The sequence below is a fragment of the Paroedura picta genome, chromosome 8 (genome assembly GCF_049243985.1).
Source record: "Paroedura picta isolate Pp20150507F chromosome 8, Ppicta_v3.0, whole genome shotgun sequence".
Classification (NCBI taxonomy): domain Eukaryota; kingdom Metazoa; phylum Chordata; class Lepidosauria; order Squamata; family Gekkonidae; genus Paroedura; species Paroedura picta.
This window is the reverse complement of record NC_135376.1, coordinates 46,853,800-46,880,164: the sequence shown is the minus strand read 5'-3', so window position 1 is coordinate 46,880,164 and position 26,365 is coordinate 46,853,800. Positions and strand designations below refer to the sequence as shown.

Here is a 26,365-nt window from a genome sequence, read left to right as displayed (position 1 = left end):
AAAACTGTTAGAGTTCAAATTTAGAAGGTACATTTGTACACCCTATTGATCATCAATCAGGTTTTCATGAGTTGCATGAAATTGCTATTTTGACCCCAAAACATTATACTCTCTCTTCCTCCCCCACCCCATTTTTGTGGATAGCTACATGTCTTCATGTTGCCTGACTAATAGTCATTTATGACTTTTGTTGGATATAACAGAGACATGCTTTTTTGGCAGAGGGCTGGAAGTAGGTTCATGGGACAAAGCCAAGAGGAAGTTGGCCAATTTGTCTAAACTAATTTGTTCTTCCTTGGTTCCTAAAGCCAGTGAATAATAGGCAATAGGAGAAATGTTTTTACTGAAGACAAGAGGAATTCCAGCTGAAATGAAATTATATTGTTAGGAAAAGGTATGGGGGAAGCATTCAAGCAAGACAGTCTAAACTGTGTCAGATAAACTCTGTCCTTAAACACCAGAAATCTCATGGAAATAAATAGGGAAATTCAGCCTCCTAGCTTTCCAAGAAATCTTTAAACTGTTGCCTGGGCTTCTCGGTGATTAAAGCAATTTTCCCCACACAAGGTTTACATCTTTGACTGTGTATATTCCAATATTAATTGGAATAAATGTTTTGAATTAGGTTAATTTGAGCAAATTGCAAAATGTGGAACGCTTTGCAGAATGGTTGCACAGGGAGAGTTGTGGCAAAAATTGCTCATGTCGCCTTGCCCTTCCACATAAGCTTTGAACTGGCTTAATCCTTGACCCTCTGCTTTTCTAATTCTACTGCACTCTAGTTCTCCCTCCTTAATGCTATCCTGCGTGTTGCTTTTGTGTCTAGAGGCATCTTCTACTCCCTGTTTTTCCATTTCCCTCTCCTCCTTTAATGTGCTGTGTAAACCTTATAGCAGCTGATTGAGATGGCTTCACCTGATAGTTGTGAAGTGGCAGTTGTACAGAGTGGCTCACCATAGACTGGGAGAATTGCGCCCCCCTAGTAATTTGGTTAGGGTATGCCCCTATACTGGATGGGTTACTAAGGGCCATGATATTACATGATACATCTTACAAAGTTCAAGCTTCTCAAAGTGACCTTGTAGCAGCCCCAGTGTAAATTCCAGCCTTTTCCAGACCTTTGACAAAATCTAAAGCATCATAGCTTGGCCTTAGTAGGGGCTATTCTGCACGACTTTAATATAGCACTAGTCTTACATTTTGTTTTCGCCACTAAAATTGCGTTCCGCATGATGTCATGAGCAATCTGCAACACTCCTGCAACACTAGCGCCAAAATCGCTTAGTTGTAGTGATTTTCGGGGAATCGGGAAAAGTGGATTCACCCTCAGAAAACACTTGCGAAAAAGACATGTGCATTCTCAATGTAGCAGTTGCAACGAAGTCCCTCCCCTTGGTTCTCTCCTCTGAACTTCCGGTGAAGCGATCACCATTTCTTCCCCACGGAGCGGGGAAAGCAATGAACCAGCGAGGTTTCATTCACCCAGTGAGGCTTCTCCGGCTACAGTCCCTCCACAGAAGTGCTTTAAAGCTCCCCTAAGTCCCCAAGCACAACACAGCCCCCTGTTCGCCAGTTCCCTTTAATTTCAGCCAAAAATCGCGCCCGTGGGGGGGGGAATTTTTTTCCCCACTCAGGGGAGCATGGTAACGATGAATCGCCAGCTCACACGCCAGCTAGATGGGTCTCTCCGTTGCAACGAATCAATGCATATTCATTGCAACGTGGATGTGTGTGTGTGTTTTTTTAAACCCCTGATTAAAGGGAAAGGGGCTTTTTGGGAGCATGATAACAACCGCCCATTGGCTGTTCCGTTTGATTGACAGCCAGGGGCGGGAACAAGCACAGAAAAAAATCGCTTCCTTTCTAGCGATTCCTGCGAGACCGGAAACCTGTGGAGAACGAATGAAATGCTACTGGATTCCACTATAAATGAAGGTAAGATTCCACTATTTAAAATAGCGTTTCCGCTTTGTGAAAGCAATTGGCAACATTGGTCCTTGTGCGGAATGGCCCTAGGTCTCACTACAAATTTGGCTATTGACATCCCCATTGACTCTTTCCTTGCTTATTCTGTATATGCTAACTTCCTTGATTTATTAGCACAGCTTTATTGGCTATAGCCTTCAGCCTAACCATACTAGTCTTTAAATCTCCTTTCCCCCTTCTGAGTCTGTTCTAATTCTCAAAGTTTATTTTTGTTTTATTCTGGATTACTAAAAAATAAGAGGGCAAGGAAAAACTTTGATCGTTGCTCATTAACTCACCCTTCTCTGAGTTATCCATCTCTCTCTTCTTCTGCAAGGGTGTTTCCGCACAGGGACCAAAGTTCCTAATTGGTCCCACAAAGCGGAAACACTATTTTTAAAAGTGTAATCTTGGCATTACGCATGCCTGCTTTTTTAGTGGAATACAGTAGCGTTTCATTCGTTTACCACAGGTTTTCGATCTCGCAAAAATCACTAGATAGGAAGCGATTTTTTCTGTGCGTTGTCCCGCCCCTGGCTATCAATCAAACGAACAGCCAATGGCTGGTTGTTATCATGCTCCGGGAAAACCCCTTTTCCCTTTAAGCACAGGTTTAAAAAAACCCAAAAAACATGTTGCAACGAATATGCGTTAATTCGTTGCAACGGAGATACCCATCTAGCTGGCAGCTGCCGTGTGAGCTGGCGATTCATCGTTACCACGCTCCCCCTGAGTGAAAAGAAAAATCCCCCCTCCCCGAACAGGTGCGATTTTCGGCCGAAAATAAAGGGAACTTGCAAACGGGGCTGTGTTGTGCTTGGGGACTTAGGGGAGCTTAAAAGCACTTCTGTGGAGGGACTGTAGCCAGAGAAGCTTCACTGGGTGAATGAAGGCTCGCTGGTTCGTTGCTTTCTGCTCACTCCGAGAAAAAAAAATGGCTATCGCTTTGCCGGAAGATTGGAGGAGAGAGCCAGGGGGAGGGACTTGGCTGGAACCGCAACAATGGGAACGCACAGGTCTTTTTCGCTAGTGTTGCATTTTGTTTGCAAGAGTGTAGGAAGGTGAAGGAAGGTGAATCCACTTTTCCCGATTTCCCTTTAAGCGCTACAACGAAGCACTTTTCGCGGAACTGTTTCAGGAGTGTAGCAGATTGTGGGCGACGTCTTGCGGAACTGCAAATTAGTAACGTTTACAATTTGCAAGCCTTCTAATACATTAAAGTCATGCGGAATTGCCCTAAATAAAGGTCATCCAGGGACTAAGTGAGCCAAGGTACCCAATCTGAAGGTACCCACCAACATTCTGAAAAAGGAACTCCAGCAAATTGGCCCTCTAATTCTGGTGATGGTGTGGCATTTAATCTGGTTGCCAATCTGGGCATAGTCAGAGATTTTGAAGTATGCCAGGATGGTTACCGGAGGTTCTAATCCATTGCAGGAACAAGAACACACCCTTCTTGTATATGCTATAAACTCTCTGGGCAGCCATTGCTTTTGTTTTTGTGTTCTGCATGTTTCCTAACTCCCTTCTGGTGCTAGCTACAGTGCCAGTTTGAACATGGCTACAAATCAAGATCAGTGGGCAAAAACATTTACTTAGAAGTAACAGCAGAGGGACTGCAAGCCAATGGAATTAGGAGCTGGTTCTGAGGGGAGTAGGACCATAAGTGCAGTCTGGAAGCTGCTTCACAAACGCCGCCAGTTCTTTCTGTAACAACAAAGGCTGGGATCTTGTTCCAGGATTGTCTCAAAACAGAATGAGCATGCAGATAATTTTTCAAATCCGTTTAGAGAATTAATTAAAATATGACATCTCCTGAAATCTCCAACGCAGCCCCTACTGCACTGCCTTTTGTTGTTGTTGCTGTTCATCATTCCACATGATATTCCTTCTCATATGTGCCTTATTTCTCCACTGTTATACTGGCAGTTTGAAGCTGTTGGCAGCAGAGGAGCCTCTCTGTAAACTGTCTAATTGGCAATGCTGAATTACAGTTTCGGGAGACGTTTCATATATTCTGGGGTTTTGGCTGCTTTATAATTTCTAAAATATGGTTACCACCAGGCTGGCTTTCAGTTTGTGGCTTGGATTGGAAGCAGAGAAATCAGAGAATGAGAACTGTTCAGACTCTGCAGTGACTCCTTACTGCACATTTATTACACTGCCAGAGTTCTGCAGAACTTTCCCAGACTATTTAGTCGTACTGCTGGGAAAGGGCTGTTTTATTCCTTGTTAAATAAATAAAATAGTGTATTTGTTGTTTTCTCTGCACTTATAAGGTTCCTATCCTCATTTAAGCCTGTTGCTGGTGGAACAATACAGTCTCCTTTCATAATGCCTTGTGCCAGTATGCAAGGGTACAGTTGCCAGAGATTTCCCAGTATTCCAGCTGATCTCCAGATGACAAACATTAGTACCCACTGGAGAAAATGGCTGATGTGGAGAGTGGACTCTGTGGCATTATACTCCTGAGCGGGGAGTGCAGTAGGAATCTGTGCCCACCACCTTTCAGCCATATGTAGAAAGAAACTGAATCAAACTGAAAAGCTACCAGCTCTTCCTGTTTCCAGAAAAACACTTGTTCTTGTAATGATGACAAAGCCAGCCGGGCAAAGTGTTGCTTAGTAGCTGGCCTTCATGGTATTTTCCTCAGATGTGTTTTAGGTAAGTGTTTTATAAGTGCACCAAATAACCTTTTTTTTGAACGCTGACTTCTTGAAGAGATGTAGCCAAAAAGTCATGCCTGCCTGAAAAGATTGTTCTGTTGTTTGCAACCTGTTACTGTAAACAGGAGAGACCGGAGGAAATGTCTCTTTCCCCTCTGCTTTTAGCCATGCCGATATTAAAAGCACTGAATCATGCCCAGTGTGTGTATGGGGGGGGGGGGGGCAAGCTTTTTATCTTCTCCCTTTTGCAAGGCAGAAATTAAAAGCATTGATATTGTTCCTGCCCAGTTTGGAAGAGGGAAGATAAACAAGCTCTTGAAGCCACAAATCCTTTTGTTCTCCTTTTTTAACTGGATGTCTATGAACTGAAATCCCAGCTGGTCCTTTGATCAGCTATGAGTCAACTTCTACCCAATATGTAGCTGCAAATTTCATGTCTGGCTGCTGTTTGAGTTGCTTGATGCAACAATCCACTTTGTCTGCTGATCAGATTAATTGATATATATCCTGCAACCCAACTGTACCTACACTAGATGAAGTTTAGCTTAGAGGGGTCTTAATGCAGATACCACTTTGAATGCTGTGCATGCATACAGCCCTTCTAAATAAGCTCCAAACTATCAACGGTCCTGGAATCCACCCCCCCTACTCTGCTCTGCAAACCATTGGTGGGTTCTGACAGCTGGGGTCCCAGGCCTCTGTTTCTCTTTTCCCAACTTCTCTTCTCCCCATACAGCATGGAGCAGTATTATGGACCGGGTAGTTTCATTTTGGGGAGTTTTGGGGAGTTTAGTCTTTTGGATTTGTGGTTTGGGAACACCCCAAACAAAAACAGAATTTTCTGCTCTCTAACAGCAATATCTAGATTGCCCAGTTTATTTATGTGGTAACATATCAGTAAGAGAAAAGCCGTCCAAATATGTTCAAAGGGAACCTTCTTATTGTAATTGTGTACTTTCTATGGTTCAGAGAAATAATTTTTTGGCCTAAATCCTTGTCGATTTCAATTTATATCAAGATTTGGATTTTTGTACATTTAGCTGTACGGATTTCTCAGTATTTCAAGTGATACATCATTACAGTTAGAAAACTTATATAGCTTAAATAAATGTTCATTCCAAGTAAATTTGCAGGTCCTAGTGTCTGCAAAATATTACTATTTTTCCACTCTCCAGTGGGAATATGTTGGCTGCTAAAGGTAGGAAATTCAGGAAGAGAAGTGTGTCTAACACAGGCAATGAAAAAGGGCTCAATAATTCTACTGGTAGTCTGATTTCTGCCTCTGCTCCAGAAGGATTCTCCCACTCATTTTGCTCTCAATATAAATGAAAATACTTTTCAAAGGAAAGGCTGGAAAAGAACAAGACAAACAAATGTATCCAAAGACAGGACATGTACTCTGGTATCACGTTTCCCAAGAGAGCTTGGTTTATAGATATTCTCAGTTAATTGTTCACCAGTTTTTGGACTGCAAATCGGACGTCATGGGGTACAAAGACGGAGGAGGGTCTGTCATCGCTGCCCAGATTTAGTAGTAAGAATTCTGCTCCCTGGTCCAGATATAGTAGCAATAATTTTGTAGTAAAGGATATAATTCACTTGTTAGAGATTGTTTTACATTAATCTGATCACACTAATGTCCTCAAATGCTATTACATTCTAAATCTAATTTTAGTATTAGCTTCATGGATGTTCATGTAACGTGAAAAAATGCACAAAACCTGAATTAGATATGTTCTATCATAATTAGTGTGATCTAGGACCAGAGTATTCAATACTATCTCTGCATCTTCTCTCTCTTTTTCCCCCCAGGTAAAATCCTATTCAGGAGAAGTCATATTCGAGATGTAGCTGTGAAAAGACTAAAACCTATTGATGAATACTGCAGGGTAAGAATAATTTTCTTCTTAGGCGGTTGTCAGTAGGACACAATGAGTGATGATTGGCTAAATATAATTACTCAAGAACAAGGCTAGTAGAACATAACTCCTTTAAGTTACAAATCGCAGAGCCTATCACATACACACACCAGAAGTTGCCTGCTGGATGGACTCTGCTAAAAAATCCCTTCTTACAGAGACCCATGAAAAGTAAAGGAAAATTAACAAGTAGCTTATTCTCCGGAATAAATGCCTTAGATTTCAGAGAGCTGGTAAAAATGACAGTAATAATACAGCTAACTTTGAGTCCAATAGAACCTTGGTCAACAAGATTTAGGGGTACAAGGCTTTGAGATTCTAAGTTTGCTTTGTCAGATCATATAATAATGTAGACTTTTATTTAAATGAAGTAAACACATTTTGTCCTTTTGAAATCTAGTTAATTCTGTAATATGATCTGTGCCAGTGATCTCAAATTATCTATTAACATATATTCCTTAGTTCCGTATATAAGTCTTTTGCAAAGGAATTATTTCAAAATAATATCTCCTGTATTATAAATCATATGGCTGCTGTGCCTGGTCAAGCATGTACTTTCATCCAGCATTCTTTATAGTGACATGAAAATAGACTGGAGAAGGATTTATAGACTCAAGCACAAACTGAAAGCTGGGAAAAAGCCTGTACTATGAGTTGAGTATCCACATCCATTGCTGCAAGGCTGTCACGTTCAACAAACGACAGCCTTGAGGGGGATGGGGGGGGTTGCTGTCAAGTTTCTAAGGTAAATTATTATTGTTGTTGTTGTTGTTGTTTTTGTTTTATTTATATCCCGCCTTCCCCTGGAGGCTCGAGGCGGCTTACATAACCCCATTCCCTAAAAACCACAAGGTAACAATAAGTTCCAATAAATTTACAATAGTTGGTGATCAATTGGACCACAGTGGCAACAATGATGGCTTAGTCTAACTCATTTAGTCTCCGCATCCTCAACTACAGGAGGGGGGTTGACACTCTCTACCACCAGTTTGTGAGGGGGGGGGGCTGATCTTCTTTTCCGCCTGGCCTCAACTATAAGCCTGGTGGAAGAGCTCCGTCTTACAGGCTCTGCAGAATGCTGGTAATTCCCACAGGGCCCTCAGCTCTTCTGGGAGCTCATTCCACCAGGTTGGGGCCAGGACCGAGAAGGCCCTGGCCCTGGTCGAGGCCAGGCGGGCTTCCTTGGGGCCGGGAACGACCAATAGTTTAGCCCCTGCAGAGCGTAGAGCCCTGCTCTATATCAATATAAAGATATCAATACAAAGATATCAATATCAATATAAAGATATTGAAAGGTAAGTTGCCATTACCTGGCTGTACATCATGACTCTGTTATTCCTTGATGAAATCAGAGTCCAGTAGCTACATCACAGCTACATCTCGAATATGACTTTAAGACCAACAAAGATTTATTCAAGGCGTGAGCTTTTGAGTGCAAGCACTCTTAGTCAGACTATGATATTCTTACATGACAGGGAATATATAGCAAAAATCAATTCTGTTACATCAGTAGACTGTGTCACAACCAAATACAGCCAATGATAATCCTTTGTCAAAACAGCCAATCCATCCCCTAGAATTCAGTGCACTTTACAAAGAGAAACCAAAATGCTGTTATCAGAGATCAAAGGCTGTATTTCTTTGTAATACAACAGCTACTTTTAGGTCCATTATAGAATATTCCTTGATGGTTTCCCTTCCAAACAGTAACTAGGGTCAACCCTGTTTAGCTTCCAAGTTCTGATGTGACTGGGCTAGCTTGGACAGCTTGCTTTTTGTTGCTGTTGTTGTTGTCAGCCATTGAGTTGTGTCTGACTCTTGGTGATCCCATGGCACAGCTGTCGCCACAGTCCCTAATCCTTCACTGCTCCCTCAGCCATGCAGTGTTCTGGCCAGTGTCCACCTTCCTTAGTTTCTGGCAGGAGAGTAGTGTCCTCAGCATACAGAAGATTATTTATATTCCTTCCTCTCATCTTAATTCCAGTGTTTGATTCTTTGAGTTCAGTCTCTCTCATAATGATCTCAGCACACAAGTTAAACAAGAAGGGGGAAAGAATATAACCTTGTCACACCCCGTTCTCTATTTTGAACCAGTCAATGTCACCAAATTGTGTCCGTAAAATGGCTTCTTGGTTTGCATAGAGTGACTGCATCAGTTTGATCAAATGCACTGGCACCTCCTAATTTTGCAGGGCTTCCCACAGTTTGTTGTGGTCCACACAATCAAAAGCTTTCTTGTAGTAAATAAAGCAAATGTCAACAACATTCTGATATTCCTGTCACTTTTCCAAAATTCAGCACAGGTTTTCTATGTGATCACAAGTGCTACACCCCCTTCAAAATAGCTTGAACATCTCATAATTCTCTTTCAATGGTTTACAAAGGCCTAATACTAATGCTAATGCTAATACCAATACTAATACCAATACTAATACCAATACTAATACTTCATTTTATTTATATCCCGCCTAACTTTTTTAAAAAACCAATTTAGGCTGCAATTCTGTTCAAACCTACTGGAGAATACTTTGTTTTGGACTCTGTGGGACTTGTTTCCAAATAAACATAGATTTGGGCTACATGTCTTTTAATATAGTTTTGTGATAGTGCTTTCATTCCAGAGTAATTGATATAATAGGGTCTGATTCTTGTCTCAAGTTTTTTTTTTTTAGGATAACAAGATTAGCCTCCTGGTTATATGAACAAAGGGTTAGTTAAAAGAGCATTAAGAAGTAGCCAGTCAATATTAAATGATCTTATGAATGCTCCACTAAGTACAGTTGCATAGAGGCAATCACATTGACATTTACAGTTGCTGACTTAATGAGGGTCCAGTAGGAATTCTAAAATTAGTTCAGCATCCCCCTGCCCCAGTAGAGTCAGGAAACAATGCAGGAGAAAGCATAATGAGGGCTGATTTCAGCAGACTTTTAAGAGCCAGAGACATAAAGAGGCCTTAATTTTGCACCCTCTGATGCGGAAACAGAACTAAAATCTTATCTTATGAGATCAAGCTGTCTGTGGAACAATTAATGTAGTGTTTGGCAAATGAAAGCCTACTGGTTATCTGTAAACATGTGCACCCATACTGCAGACTTCACATTAATTGTACAGGCAGGAACTGTGCAAAACATGTGCAGAAGAAATAGTGTCATGGGTTCACTGAACAGAAGTACTGCTCAGAAGGCAGGAATTCACTCCAAGGGTTATGGGGTAACCTCTGACCCCCAGAAACCATAAGCTGGTTACTTATCTGAGATGCAATTGTTTAGAAAGTAGACAGTCCATTATTGGATGCGGGTATGTCTGAGAAACTGCTATGTTAAAGTTGGGCTTCAATGATAAACCAAACAATAGCAATCTAACCAACAAAACTAATTATACATAATGGAGGAGAGATTTTACAAGAGTTACTGAAAGTTCATGTGGAAAGTGCCATCCAACTCATGGTGACCCTGTAAGGTTTTCAAGCCATTTGATTTGCCATTGCCTGCTTTTGAATAGGGGCACTGGACTTCCTTGCCTGTCTCCTATCCAAACTAACCAGTGCTGACCCTGACTAGCTTCTTAGACCTAATAATGCTGGACCATCCAGGTCAGAGCAGAGGTCTTTTGCCTAAATGAAACCCAACTCTGCTATACTTAGGCTGAGAATTTTTCAACGGCTACTTGCACACATTCTTGTTATCACTGTCTCTCTGGAAGGGACCAAGATATGAATGTCCTTGAGTCTCTTTCATGCTATGTATTTTAGAAAATTATGCATCATATTTGTGTTAAGGATATTGATTGGATAGTAAAAAATACAATTACCATACATCTTTAGAGTACGTTATCCTGGCAAAGATTTGGGGGAGGGGGGGTCTCCTGAAGCAGCAGAACAAAACTTGAGTCCAGTGGTCTCTTTTAGTTCATAAACACTTCTTTAGATACATTGAAACAAAAGTTACCAAAGTTTACTTATAGGTGACAGATGAGGAGGTTATTGCCAGGAAGGGCCAATTAGCATCAAGATGCATAAGTAATTGAGCAGGAAGTATACCTAAGACAAGTTGAAAGTGATTGATATTGATTTCTTATATTGATTTCTTATGTCACTGCACTGCACATGCTAGTATCATTCATTTCTCACCAGTATAATAAAAGATATAATTCTTGTAAAAAAAAACATTCTAGATCAGGGAGAACTTTAGGTTGAAAAAAACAGCAGTCAAAAACAGAAAAACAGCAGAAAAACATCTGCTGTTTTTCTAAACTAGAACAACTTCTACTCTAAATGGCTTCTGACACGGAATGAAAAGTGCTGTCTTTTGTTAAATGCTTAGGTGAAGACTCTGCCTGGCGAGGGCTCTGTCTTCAGGTCAAAAAAAGCAATACAAATCAAAGGATATACTCTGTACTTCTGCATAGAACAGCCATCAAGGCATAGATCAGGCAGTGTGAGCCACAGATTCTCTAAACAGGAGAGCATGCCACCTCTGCTCAGCAGACCTCCCAAGGACTGGGTAGCATTTTGCACCTTTGCAGCATCTAAACTATACAACTGTTCTCTGATAATTAAGCTTTTTTTTCTGGCAAAGGCTTTAAAAAGCCTGGTGAAGAAACCTAAGTAACACTGCTGCATGGTTTTATATATAAACACAAACAGGGCTCTGGAAGCTTTCCTGGTAAGCAGGAAGATGGTGTGGGTTGGACTTGTAAATATTTGTTGCCCACTGGAATTTATCTCCCTGGATTATTTCCCTGGTTCACGGTAGCCTTGGAATTATTTTTGTGTGAAATGTTCCAGGGCCCATCTGAAGCAGCTTCAACTAAGCAGGTTGTGCCAATCTAGAATAAAGGAGGACTTCATGAGATTCCTAGGTCAAAGACCTTTTACAATTTAATAAGGCTTCTTAACTGCTGTGGTCAAAATAAGCATTTGTTTTCTACTTAATCCGTGGAATACTTTTTCCATCCCTGTTTATACAGCACTAGGGATCCATAGCTATTTTTTACTACTTGTGCCCACCCTTCCTGTTCTGCTCCTCACAAGTTCTCTTCCTTTTCATATCACAGTGTAAGTTTCTTATTATAGGGAAACCCAGTATTGTGCTATGGCAAGTGTTACCTGTTCTCTTTGTCTTTTTCTGTTGTACAAGTCCGGTATTTCTTTTTAAACAGTGGACATCATCAAGTAACGTGAGAAATGCTAAAGACAGTGTATTTTGCTCTCTTCTCCTACAGCTACATGAATTCTTTCTGCCATAGTCTCTTCCACTTTTCCTTGTGATTGACACCATCAATGTCATGTTACCTAGTACTGGGGGTCACTTTGTAGATAATGCATCAAATCCAGAAGCTGTTGCATTAGCTGGGGTGATAAGTGATGTGATGACATAGGCCTAGTATAGATGTCAGCTGCCATTAGGTTCAGGGGGTGTGAAAGTTACTTCCTTTTCTGCATAACCACACATCACAGTTGGAAGTCAGAGTGACTCTTATCAGAATGTCTGTCATCTCATGGAGAATAGGCCTGTCTCAGAAGATTAATAGAGATAATCAGTTAATTTGAATGTAAAGGTCTTCCGAATTAATCCGTCACTTACAGTGCAAGGAGTGTACAGTTGTGACTTATTTTTCTGGCATCCAGACATCTGCCTTCAGAATAATATTTCTGCTATGTGAATATTTCCCTAGTGCTCAAATTGTGATATTTTATCACAGGGAAATTGTGATTCTTTCCTCCAGCTATCAGAATTAAGATTACAGCTGCACAATAAATTTACACTGGATTTGAACAGTTATATTAACCCTCTACTACTCCATTTCTGTGACGTGAAGCTGGGTGAAGGCATTGAGAATATTCTGTTCTGTTATTTATAATAGAACATAATATTTTAATGGGGGTATGCTTTTATGTAACCCACCTTGGGCTTTGGAATAAGGTGAGCTATAAATTGAATAAATAACAATAATAATAATCTTTCTTCACATTGGGAACACAGAGTAGCTTGCCATTCTCTTCTTCATTTTATCCTCACAACAGCTCTCTGGAGTGATTTAGGCTGAGTGTGTGCAGTAACAACAACAATAACAACAATAATAAAAGCAATAATAATAACCATTTTATTTGAACCTAACCTACCAGAGTTGTTCAGAGGGGGTAACAACATTTTGTAAAAACATCATATACTAAGTTAAAACAACATTAAAACAATACTAATGCACATGACCCCAAATAATATTCCAGATAGGGATTATGATACCAGGAGCTGATCTTCCATTTTCTCCTAGTGGTGGTGAGGCTAGCATTTATTGAGATACATTATTTAGAAGAATGTTATTTCAGGCCCTGACAATAAGCCTGGTAGAATGGCTCCATCTTACAAACCTTGCAGAGCTGGTTAAGGTCCTGCAGGGCCCTGATCTCCCTCGGGGAATGCATTCCACCAGGCTGGTCAAGGCCAATCTCACGCCTTTCTGGCTGGGGATTCTCAGTAGATATTGCTCTGCAGATCTCAGTGCTCTTGGGGGAACATAAAGAAAAAGATAGCCCATAGATACACCAGTCTCAGACTGATTAGGGTTTTGAAGGTCAAAATCAAACCCTTGAACTTGATTCAGTCTCCAATTTGGAGCCAATGCAGGTGGGAGACCACTTATGTTCTATGTGCCCTCCATTGAGTCCCTTTCAGGATTCAAGCCACTGTATCTTGGACCGGTTGAGAGTTTCTGGAGCAGTCTCAAGGGCAGCCTTGCCTAGAGCAAGTTGCAGGAATCTAGTCTAGAGGTGACCATTGCAGGGATCAATCTGGCTAGGTTATAAGGTGTCAGTTTCCTCAACTGGTACAGATGCAAAAATGCCAGGCAGTCTGTCTTCGCAATTTGGGCCTCCACTGATAAGGAGGTGTCCAATGTCAAGCCCAAGCTCCTTTCAGAAGGCGTACACACAGAGGAGATTTTTTTTTTAAATCACTGGTAAATGTGAATGAGAGAATGAATAAAACTGCCATCTTAGTTTTTTTTAAATCTATATTGCGAATAGGAATTTAGTAGGTGTTAGTGGACACCAAGTTGGGGAATTCTGCTATAATCACTATACCACACTGTCTCTGTTAATTTTTGTTAACAATTCGTAGCTACTTTCACAGAGCTACACATCCCAATGTTTTTCTGGAGAGAGACAATTACTAATTTGAGTGGGAAGGAATGTTCTTATATAGGTGTCATGGATGCTTTTTGGATAGTGCCAATGACATCATTAAATGACAAGTGAAAATTTCCTCCTTCTAATACCTATGAATTCATGTGAATCAAAAAAAATCTGTTAATTAAAAAAATCTTTAGAAGCTGAGTACTCCCTTTCCCTACCAATGAAGTGCCAGGATTTCATAAACCGATTATTTTTTTCCATTAAAAAAGAACCCTTTGAAAATCATGTATCCATCTTTTCCAGTGCTGAAGCACATGCATCTACCATTGGTAACCAAATCATTTTCTAACATGAACTTATAAAGTAGGTTTATATTGAGTTATAGTTTATAAAAAGCTGTGCTCACAATCTCTACATTTTGTATATGCAGGTTGTGTGCATCCAGGGAATGGGTCCAGCTGCTGCAATCCTGCCCAGCCTAACACACAATGCACACAATTCTGAATGCTTGAAAAGGGCTCTTGAGATAGAAGTACTAGGCACAGAAATCTCAGGGTGCAGCAGTGCAGCTGCAGATCACTATCTTTCCCATTTTCAGTAGTTCCTTCCTGCTATTTAAATGGAAATGAAATCAACACAACATTCCACACAAATAGTGGGAATTTGTTACTGATCCTAATCAAACTAAAAGGTATTGGGATTTTTCAGTCATGAATGCAGCCAGGAAACCACAAAAAAAGGAAGAAATACAGAGCTCCATTGAGGATGGACCATGTCAAACAGGAAAACCAAAATCCATTAATAAATCACAGTCTAAACAAGTTTTATCAAACTGCAGTTATGGAAAAGATCTATTGTTTTCAAATATGAATTGTTTGTATCAGCACAGAAATGCATGACAGTGGTTGCTTTTAAATATTTATTTTGTTTAATAATCCACTTTCCTCCTGGGGATTTAAGGCAGATTACCTAATTTAAAAACAATGTAATAAGGACAGTGTAACACAGGCAGTCATTAAAATTCAATTTCAAAATTAGAAAACAAGGCAAAACTCTATAATTCAGAGAACAGTACAATAAAGCTAGATCACAAAATTCTATGGAATGGAAGAGGTTCATCTGTTAATGAGATCAGAACTTTTATTTATTAATTAAAATATTTGTATACTACCTTTACCTTCTGACTCAAGGTGGTTTACAAGTAGGGATGGGCAGAAACCAAACCACAAAGAAATTTTGACGAATTTTGTACCATTCGTGATTTGCAAACAAAGTATATGAAAGGTGATTTGTGAACAAAGGTTGTTATGAACTTCCCCAAACATTTAAAGCAGTATGTGGATGTTTGTGGATAGAGCAGAAAGCAGGAGTTTAAAGGGATTAACAGTATCTTTAAACCCCAAATCTCCACAAAAGCTGCAAAAATAGCTGAACAGAAGGGAGATTCTCCCCATTACTCACCTGTTTCCGCCTGTCTTCTGTAGACCCTTTATAGTTTAAAGAGACTGCACAAGACAGTCTGAAATTGCTATGCGGTGCGGAGTGTCCTCTGCGCAACTGGTTTTTTTTTTTTTGGCTTTCTAAAAAGCCTGTTTAAAGAGACTGTGGTCTATTTCAATGAAGTTTTAAGGGCCACAAACCATGAACCACATTTTCCTGCCCTAAAATTCCATCTCTCCCCCCAAATGCTAGTAGCTATGCCCCATTTAAAGCCCTAGCAAATAAAATAAGCTAGCAGCACCTCCTAAACATTTCTAAGGAGTCTAAACCTCCTCAGGAGGCTGTTCTATGGGATGGATCTACCGAAAAGGGATGAGCTCTGATAGATGCCAGGCAGGCAATTGTAAGTGGGTTCACCCCATAGATAGCGGTTAGGGGAGCTATGTGGGAAGAGATGGGCCTTCATATTTGCTGGTCCTGGGCTGTAAAGGGTTCAGTGGTTATAGCTTCTCCTTGAGTTGAGCTCTGAAGCAAATTGGCAGCCAATTTTAAAATAAATGAAATGTGTTCCTGTAGGCTAACTCCTGGCAATAATTATGCTGCCACATTCTGAACTACTTACACTTTCTAAGCTGTTAGTTGGTGGCATAGTAGACAAGAGGATCCGGCAGAAGGACACCCTTGAACAATTCAATAAGAAGGCTTATACCCTTGAAAGCTAGACTCAAAGTTTCCTGAATTATGGCCTCACTATAGGGTTGTTCATTTCTTTTATTTTTCCTCACTAATTGTTCTGGGTTGATGTGAGCCAAAAGATTTCAGTCATTTCTTATTTGTTTCTTTCTTTTAAATGGTATGCTTCTAATGTGACTTTGCCTTTCTTATATTTATTTGAATGATAAACAGGCATTGGTGAGGCTTCCCCCTCATATTTCCCAGTGTGATGAAGTCTTCAGATTCTTTGAGACTAGACCAGAGGACCTAAATCCCCCTAAAGAGTAAGTTTGATGGTTACTTTCTACTTCTACACTGCAGTAGTTTTGCTAGCAAGAAAGGAAGTGAAGTTTAATTATTACAATTTAGAACATAACAGATGATGGGTCCATACTTTATTTTTAGCTTTTAAATTCCTAGTAAATGGGAGTTAATTTTTAAAATGAATTAATTAAAACTGTTTATTAGCCACCTTTCTCCTTTGTGGAACTCAAAGCCATTTGCAATATAAATAAAACTTTATTCGAACATAATTTTTAAAACAACTATTATAAAACCCATAACAGTCAGACTTTAATTTGGCAAATGTAAACTAGTATGTGTGTTTGGGGGTAAATTTCAGAGAAACTTGGTATCTCTTTATCCTAGGTCAAAAGGAAAGATATTTTCTTGCTCAGGTGGTTTGCCTAATTGCATTCTCCAAAAGAATAATTAAAGTCATCAAAGATATTGGCTTTATTAGCTGCGGGGAAATTATGCTAGATAAGTATCAAACTTAATTGCCTCCCACTTTCCCAGATGCATTCATGCTTAAAGAGTATTTGCAAGACTTTGATTATGATCCTTGTCAGAAACCATTTCCAAGAAGCAGAAAGCAAAATCAGTGGCACTGAGAGAGCAGCCCTTGAAGGAGCAAAACAGAACTATAACCTCTGGACATTTGAAACACTGCTAATAACTACACTGTGCATACTTCATATGAACTCCACACCCAGCAGTCTATTATTGCTGTTTTGTCATCAGTATTACCTGTGGCAACAGAGTGGCTTTCCTGTCATCTTTGGCATCACACCCTTCCCCACTCATCTTCCAGCTATGGAGGTGTTAGGGTGATACTCACTACCCTAGCCTGACCATTAAGGATCCAGGCCTATACACACCTTGACTACCCAGCATACTTCCCTGCCCAGGACCTCTGTTGATCTTTTCATCCCATTCTACTTCTAAGTGCAGTTTGCTCACAGAGGTTTAGGGAAAAAATGGCAAATGTTGTCCTGGTCATTGGGAAGTTTAGGGCCAAATTACACATAGCTCAAGAAAGCACTGGTTTGGTTTCCTAAAATTTTTGTCTTTTACTTTCCATTAGTCTGTGGGGACCCAGAATTTGATTTCAGTGAGAGCACTAGTAAGAGGAAATGTTAAACACTTTTCCATGCACACCATTTCCCCCAATCTAAACATCATTCCTAAAGTTGCCATTTAGTTAAAACATTGATATCCACGTAATTTTTTCCCCAAGTTAACCTCCTAGGTCAGCTTCCAACAATCAATAACAAAATGAGTGCATGCTATCCAAGACAGTAGCTACCACATAAGTCATCTGAGCAAATAAACAATAAGAAGAGCCCAGTCCCACAAATGGGCTCATAATCACAGCCAACGTTATCAGTGCATGAATGCTGTGGAAATGAAAATGCTTTCGCCTGGTGCCTGTAACTCAACAAACTAGGTACCAAATGTAATGATATAAGGTGGGAGATCCAAATTTGAGGAGGAGGGTTCATATAAGTGCATGTGGGCCTTTAAATATCCTAGGCCCAGTATAGCCCAGTGGGATATAATGACAATTTTTAAGCAGTGCAGTTGGTCCATTAAAAATTCAGAGCCTCCTGCATGTATTTGAAAAAAATATATGTTAGGATGTCCAATCCCAGGTCCCCAGCACAAGTTTAGTCCTTAGGGTTTAAGCAGAACGATGTGGTAGAACATCAGTGCAAATGCCACATCTTTTGCTGCAGCAACAGCCTAACTGATTGAATTGTTGCTGTGTATTTAAGCTTCTATTTGTGATACCATCTTGCTAGAAACATCTTTTTGTTTATTGTGGGATTGTGAAATTACTCTGTAATCTGATTATAGCTCTGACAGATTGATTTAGTTCAAAATGCTCTTAGAAATGTCTCATTTTGAACCAGATGAATGCCTTTTGAAGGTAAAGTGGATGGGGAAACCGTCTGAAAGATGAACTCATTGATTGTTATTATCCCCAACGGTCTTGGGATAAGAATTCACCCTTACCTCTAACCCAGGCTTTCTCAATGTGGGTTTCGTGAACCCCTGGGGTTTCTTGATGGCCTTGGAAAGTTTTTTTTTATTTTGTTAAACGTTTATTGGGTGATGTGACTATATATGGTCATGTTGACCTGCCCCCCCCATGGCCAATGGTGGGTCTGGAGGGGGTGGGAAAGGGAGGGACACCATGCGGGTGTGTACACAGCTATGCTCAACCACAGCTCAACCATATTCTGCATGATTGTGCCACTTGAAGCCTGAAGAATGTTTCAGGGGGATCTCAGTGGTAAAAAAGTTGAGAAGACTGCTCTAATCTGTAATCACCCCAAACAGAAACTGAACAGTGTGGTAAACTTGATGTCATGTTGTATTTTGGTAACGCAGCATGTAACTGTTTAAAATAAATAAATTAAACCCTTTACATTCTGTGTGCATTCTAGAGTTGCCAGCTCTGGGTTGGAAAATACTGCAGATTTTGAGGATGCAGCCTGGGAAAGTCAGGGCTTGGGAAGGGATAGGACCTCAGCAGTATACAATGGTATAGAGTTCACCCTCCAAAACAGCCATTTTATCCAGGTAAACTGTACTTTTTCATCTGGAGAGCAACAGTAATAGTGGGAGATTTCCAGGTATCACCTGGAAGTTGGCAAGCCTTGCATATTCTCAGACACTTCTGCCAAGTGCAAGTAATACTCGGCACAGCTGCATAGATAATACGATAGATAAACTGCTCCTATCAATCAGTTGTTATGTTTGTTTGTTTTTTAAAGAGTTTTGGAAGGAAACCCCAAAGCAAAAAGGGAAAGACATTCAGGCTTTGCATTAGTTCCAGTGGGCTTTGAATCAAGGTTGTGGTTTCTAGGTGGGTTGTTGCTTAAAGACCACATCTTTGTAAATGGAGTTCTGTTTGTTTGGAAACAGTTTTGCATGTATTGGTAAATGACTGAACTATAGCATGTCTGTCATTGCCCCGCCCAAGGTTGAAATGAAGAAAAATTATCTTTCTTTTTATAGTAAATTTGACAGTCCCATGCATATGAGGGCAGCTTGTAGTCAAAGGAGGGGCTTCAGCATACTTGGGGGCTCACCTTACAAATAGGAAAATGTTTTTAAATTTTAAAGGAATTTGGGCTGCTTCAGTTCCTAACACCTCATAGTGTACTGGAGGAGGGAAGCTAAGGGTCAGGGAATATATGGCATTAGAAACCCTTTATAACTCATTGTTTTCAATATTGCCTCTTAAGCATTTTCAAAGGAGAAAGCTAAGATTATAATGAAGCAATTCATCTTTTGAGCCTAGTATCAACTCTTGGGTCAAAAAACTACAGATAATATGACAGAGCTGTGGTGGAAGACTTCAGTTTACGATGGCATGTTTATTTTCTCTTTCTTAAGTACATTTGGCATGATCTACACTGAGTTATATAATGCCAAAGATTCTTTATAATAATGGGGTGGGGGTGCTTCCCTTCCCAGTATATCATTTCTGAAAACCTTTTTATGAATATTGATCTGCTCTCTGGTTTATAGTAAGGTAATTGATATCTTTGGGGCTCTGAAAGGTTTTGCCATGCTGTATAATTGGATTTATGCTGACAGTAGAATCAGATAACCTCCTTTTGCCTTGGGTCAAGAAGTGGACATCAGATATCAACAACTGTGTTTTTATAAAAATTCTTTTCTATATAAAGTAAGGTTTTTAATGATGATATTCATAATGATCATAATAATTTTATTTTCATATCCTGCCCTTCCCTGGTCAGTAACATCAAAAATTAGAACAACCAATACTAAATAAATTACATATATAGTAAAATATATGTAATTTAGACAAATGTGAAATCTGATAGATATAATTAGAGGGTAGCATCTGTGTGTGTGCGCGGGCGCATGTATGTGTGTGACTTCTCATCAAGGAAGCTACATTTATTTTATGCTATCTATTAATTTAGTGATATCATGTATGGGTCAACCAGTCCTTAGGGGATCCTCTGTTTTACAGCTCAACTCCAGGCAACAGAGATCAGTTCTCCTGGAGAAAATGGCTGCTTTGGATTCCGTAGCATTATACTCCATTAAGGTATACTCCGTCCCGCCCACTCCTGGCTCCAACCGAAAGCCTCTAGTATTTCCTAGTCTACAGCTGGAAACCCTAGTGTTAGTCACTTAAGAAAAGTGTTTACATAATTATGTAATATATATAGCACTAAGAACGGGCCTTGAAAGGGCCCCCTCCCCTAGCCCCCGGCCAGGCAGCTTAAGGTAGCTTTGGGCTGTAGCTCACAGCTGGATCAAGTGGGGTGGGCGGGGGCTGGCCAGCTCATTAGCAAGCTGGGAGGCCCTCGTTAGCAAGCCCTCCACCACAACCCTTTGCCAAGGGCTCTCTCCCCATACCTCCTGCTGGCTCCAGGCACTGAGGTGCATCTGAGAGAAAAGAGGCTAGAGTCTAGGGACGGAGGATGGGAGCTGCAGGGGCAGGGCCAATCAGGGTGCCCTGATTGGCCCTATTCCAACTTGGACAGCTGGACACATCCCACCCCCCAGGCTGTTTCACAAATATATAGAGGAACCTTGAATAAGGATAAGATAAGATGCTACGTTTAATGCTGGGCTTTGTAAGAGTGGGGGCTCTTCTTCCCCACATAAAACACCCTCCTCTATTTGTACAAGCATATCCCAATACAGAGTGCTCAGAGAGTGTTTGATTGGTGGTTTACCATTACAGAAGCACCTGCTGTGAATTCTGCTAATGTTTTATCTTTGAATGGTACTTTAATGTTATGCATCTATACATTCAAGTAATATATATCGCCCTCCCCGAAGGCTCAGGGCAGTTCATATAAAACAAAACATAAACAATACAGATAACTTAGATTAACAATAATGAATGAAGTGAAACAACAAGCAACAAAGAACAGTAGAAAAATGTGGGAAACATTGAATTAACTCATACTGACAGCCCAGTGGGTTGGGCGGAAGGGGGCTCAGAAGAATGGCCCTTGGGAAGTGATGGCATGGGTCGACCTCAACCAAAGAGCTCCCTTTTGCAGGCCCTGCAGAACTGTTCAAGTTCCGTCAGGGCCCTGATCTCTTCTGGGAGCTTGTTCCACCAGGTGGGGGCCAGGATGGAGAAAGCCCTGGTTGAGGCTAAGCAAGCTTCCCTGGGGCCAAGGATCACCAGGAAATTGGAAATGCTACAGCATACACTTTGGGGGAGGGGTGTAAGCAGAGAGGCAATCCCTCAGGTACACTGGGCCCAGACCACATATGGACTTTAAAGGTGATAACCAGAACAACCTTAAGTCTGATCCAGAATTCAACCGGCAGCCAGCACAGCTGCTGGAGGATGGGCTGAATGTAGGCTATCAAGAGCTCAACGGTATTATTTCCAACTCTTTTATTTGCAGTGTAATGATACCGAATTGAGAACATTTATTGGTCTCTTGTGCAGTATCTGATGATATACTGAAATGCTGCATATATGCATGAACACCACCTTAGAGAACCACATTTTTTTTGCAGGAAGAAGTAAAATCTTATTGGTATAATACTAAGAATCTTTAACCCAATGAAGAGTTGCATGGGGCACTAGTTCTGTTATTTGTTCTCTCATTATTGGGAACAAAAGGGGATGGTCAAAGGGGTGACCATCAAAATCACTTATCTGTCTGTGACCATTTTAGATTTCTTTCTTCCCTGCTAGGATAAAGTTTATAGATCCTGACTTTTCTTTCTCAAAACAGAATTGGTTTAATAAATCATAAAAACAACAGAGGCTAACAACATCTTAGAAAAAGCATTCCTCTTCTGTCTTACGCTTCAAGGAATGCCTCTTCTCCAGCAGTGCTTGCTCTCCCATATACATGCATAGGCTAAAATGATATAAACAGGGATTTTGATTTAAATGTAATGCTATTGGATTTGAAAAAGTATGCCAGTAGAATGAATTAATTCATCACTTACCACTGATGCCACTCAATCAACTAATATTTCTTTAATTGTACGAGAACCCTATTTTTATATCTGAGCGTCCACGTGAATCTACAGAATTTGTGTGTGGCATGTGCAGTGAACGCACTTTTTGTCTTTAAATGATTTCTGCTTTGAAAGGAGGACCTGTCAGGGATTGTTTTGACTGCAATTCTTTGAAGATAAAGGAGTGCCTTTTAGGTGGATGAAAGAATACTGTATCTGAAAGATAAAAGTCCCCAAATATCTGGTCTTTAACCGCTGTCTGGTTTGCAGTGAGCTTGTCAAAGCCTGCTTGGTAAAGTCACCACCACACCATCCATCTTTTGACCTGTCTGCACTCTTGGTCTTTGAGGCACTCTGCTCCCAGAAATGCAAACAATGGATCAAATAACCTCATGTTTTGACTCAAAAAGATGGGGCAACTTATCGAATTATCAAAGCTTCTGATTTAATTGAAATTTCACAGATAACCCTAGACCTTACTTTAACTGCAGGCTCAATTGCCAGAGGAAATGCTGCTATTGCTATGATCATAACGGAGCCTAAAAAGTTCTTAGGGAAAACTGTGATTGAGAGAGGAGCTGTGGCAATTCAAGAATTAAAGAAAGAAGGCAGGAGATAGCTTGGCTCATGGAAGTGACCAATACAGAAAAATATAGACGCACTGCGAAACCAATATGGCAATAAAATATCCAAATTGGACTTATATAGTCTTTTCTCTTCAGTAATTCTTTTATCCTTATTATTTCATACAAGGCCCAATGCGTTACAGCTTTTTCAAGGGATGATTTTTATATTTAAGGACCAACTTCAACTTATTAAGGAATCTCTTGATAGAGTATAAGGTCATGCTCACAATAGCTAAACTTAGCTTGTGGCGCTTCAGACGTCTCTATATAAGTCCAATTTGGATATTTTATTGCCATATTGGTTTCCCATTGTGTCTATATTTTTCTATATTTGTCTCTTCACTTGGACCTACCCCTCCCAGTTCATTATTTTTGCTCATGGAAGTGACCAGCATGAATAGTGAAATGACCAAGGAGAAAGACGGAAATCCTGAGATGTATTTTGAACATGTAGAAAGCACTGTATATATGCTAAATATTAGTGTTGTGTCATCAATCAGGTAATGTGGAGGGCAGTCAAACCTGCCTTTTGTGGACCTAGGTCCTATTAAGCATGGGCAGCACCAAGGGCTTACAGACAAAAACTTTATTCTGTAGAGAATCTGGCTTGGAATGAGAAGATCGAAGTTCAAACCCTTTTATTTTTTATTATTTCCTCAGTAGTGGGTGAGTAATGCGATTTTCAATGTTGTAGTCTAATCCAATAACTACGTATCAAATAAGGTGTATGTTCCATATTTGAGAGGTTTCGACACCATTTTCAGAAGACTAACTTCAAAGTGCTGTGGTGAACCTAAGGGTATTACATCTGTCCCATTTAATTTGTTTTTAATTAAAGTCTTGTGTGTTCTCTGGGGGAGAAAGCTGGCTCACTTAGACCAAGAAACCAGTGGAAAATACATGCCTGTAATCTGACCTCCTTATTACTTTAAAAAAGATATTGCATGTTTAATATTTGAAAATAAAAGCAATTGTATGTTGGATTTTGGGGTAAGTTCTGATGACTTGAAGGAGAGAAGGACAGACTGGAGAGCACCATCTGCTGAAGACCAGCTTTACCAAGAGACTGTGCTGCGAATACTCAGAATAATAACTTATAATAAGAGTTCTTGAAATGATTTGATTCTAGCTCATGATCAACAGAGGCAAATATTTACTGGCTTCTTCCAACTCATATATATGAAATTCTAATATATTCAGTACAATCGGTAGAGCCTGGATCAGTAGATCTTATTGGTGGTATCAAGGTTAATGATATAGAGAGTTGCCAACCACCTGAAGAAAAAGTATCCTGTTCCCTTAACTGAGGATGAATGTGATATTATTTACAGGGTAATATTTACCTTCTGTGCTGTGAAAAGCTTCTCCATATAAACTCTCTGTTAAAAAGGACAAGACATTATTTCTTCAGATTGTTGGAAACCCTGGATAAAACAGGCTTCTCCTGAGATCAGTTGAGTTTGCTGTGTGTCTGTCTGTAATTGTCGTCAAGTCCCAGCCCGGTAGGGCTTTCAGGGGCAAGATAAAAACAGAGGTGGTTTGCCACTGTCTTCCTTTCCATAGCATCCCTGGGATTCCTTGAGGACCAGCTTCTGAGATCAGGCAGGTGCGGCTAACCTGGGTCATCCGGGTCAGGGCTTACATTGTATACATCTGCCTGTAAAAGAGCTGGTTGGAGATCCACAACTAGCTCATGATTCTGCATCATGCTTCACTGTGTTCTAGTTCTGCCACCTTAACAACATTCATATGGATTAAAATAGCCATTTGACATACATTAAAAAAATGTATTGCACAGTTTTCCCCTTGCTAATGTTTGTAATAATATAAGGTGACCAGATTGTCCCCCTTTTGGAGGGACAACCAGGGGTACCTGGCAAATTGTATTTATGTTGAAATTAAAAAATACCGTATTTGCTGGTGTATAAGACGACTGGGCATATAAGACGACCCCCCAACATTTCCACTCAAAATACAGTACTATGAGCCACTTTGGGCAACTATATCTATCCCAACTGAAGTGCACCCAGCGTATACGACCCCCCCCCCACTTGGAGGCATGTTTTTCAAGGGGAAAAAGTAGTCTTATACGCCAGAAAATACTGTATATATTACAATACTATTTTTGCGTTCTATGCATTCTATGAGACTTTTTGTTGCTCCATATAGACCAAATTTTTAATCAAGACCCCCTCAGTCAATGGTGTCCCGCTTTACCAATGTTAAAATCTAGTCACTTGATTATACTAACTCGCATATGAGCAAGTAAACACATACCACACACTTGTTGAGTAAGATCTTTAATTTGCCATCTAGTTCTGGGGTTGCTTAGAGGTGAAAACAACAAGCACAGCTTGGTTCCACTCTTGCAAACTGCTTCTGGGCTGCCCAGAAGCATGACATTAAAAGCTTCCATTGTTCTCGTATTCTCCTCAATGCACAGTTCAAGCCTCTGTTGTTCACCCTGCAATCATGCTAATGTTATTAAAATGTATGCCTTCTCATAGGGGTGGGAAAAGCCAAACACAGATCTTGAAACCAGGATGGGCAGTTGAGACCATTGAAAGAGATTATTTCACCCAGCCTTTCAGACTTGCTGACTTTCATAAACTCATGGCTATCTATGACAATTTTGTAGAATTTGAAGGCATATTATAAGCTGAATAAAATATAGATGTTATTTACTTCATTGGAAGAGGCATGTTGCAGTTTGGAGAAGCATAAGGAGGTGATCTGAGAATTGTTGGGATTTTTGGAAAAAATGTTTGAATTAGAGGCATGCGGGGAACAGAAGACCAAAAAGCAATGTTCTGGCTACAGGGATTTCCCCTTGCCTCTTCCAGTCCTTTTTGATGTTTGCAGGGGATGCAGAATGGTAAATTACCATAAGCTTAAATGTGTTACTGTTTCCGGATGGAAAGGAAATATGTTATAAACATTGCTCTGTCATCCCCCTCTTTGTTTTATGGAATGAGATTCTCAGTCTATTATACTTCAAATGTGTTTTTCTCATTTCATGGATGGATTCATCATTTTCATAACTGTTGCTGCAGTCTTGAATAGATAGCTTCCTGGAACATTTGGCTGTGTGACTGGTGAATGAGTGGGTATAAAAACCCATGAGTGGAAGAAAAATATGCATCGTAATGTCTGACAAAATACGTTTTGTGGGATGTGTGTGTACGTGTATAGACAGACAGGTTCAAGCCTTTGAACACTGAACGCTCTATAAATGTTATTATTTAGTGGCACTCACAGAATATTTAAGCAAAATTGGAGTATATTCTTGATGAATCATGAGGAAAATAATCACAAGAAATATTTTAGCAGGGTTTAAAAAATATTCTTTGGACTATTGCAGTTCACAACTGATGTTCTGGAAACAAGTTGTAATTCCTGGGGTACATGGAAGAAGGATGATAACACCATATATACAAAACCAAATACGATTGGTATTGTTCCTGTGAAGAAATTATTTTTTTCTGTGGAGGTTTGAATGGAACATTTTTTCCCCTTTTGGCAGACAACAGGCAGGGAAGGGGGGAGTCAGTCCAGTTGCTCTCCAGACATACCTGAGCTCACCTTCATACCAATGCTAATTGATCTAGCTAGCAGCAATAGATGAGTCAAGTT

The 26,365-nt window shown here is 40.2% G+C and overlaps 1 protein-coding gene across 3 annotated transcripts in view; it reads left to right on the top strand.

The window, feature by feature from the left end:
* SH3PXD2A (SH3 and PX domains 2A) overlaps positions 1 to 26,365 on the top strand; it is a 284,459-nt gene that overhangs the window by 117,845 nt on the left and 140,249 nt on the right. For all 3 annotated transcript variants that reach the window (XM_077349634.1, XM_077349632.1, XM_077349631.1), the window contains exons 4-5: positions 6,444 to 6,520; positions 16,032 to 16,123. In XM_077349634.1, coding sequence (XP_077205749.1) covers positions 6,444 to 6,520; positions 16,032 to 16,123 — 169 coding nt within the window. The remainder of the gene's footprint in view (positions 1 to 6,443; positions 6,521 to 16,031; positions 16,124 to 26,365) is intronic.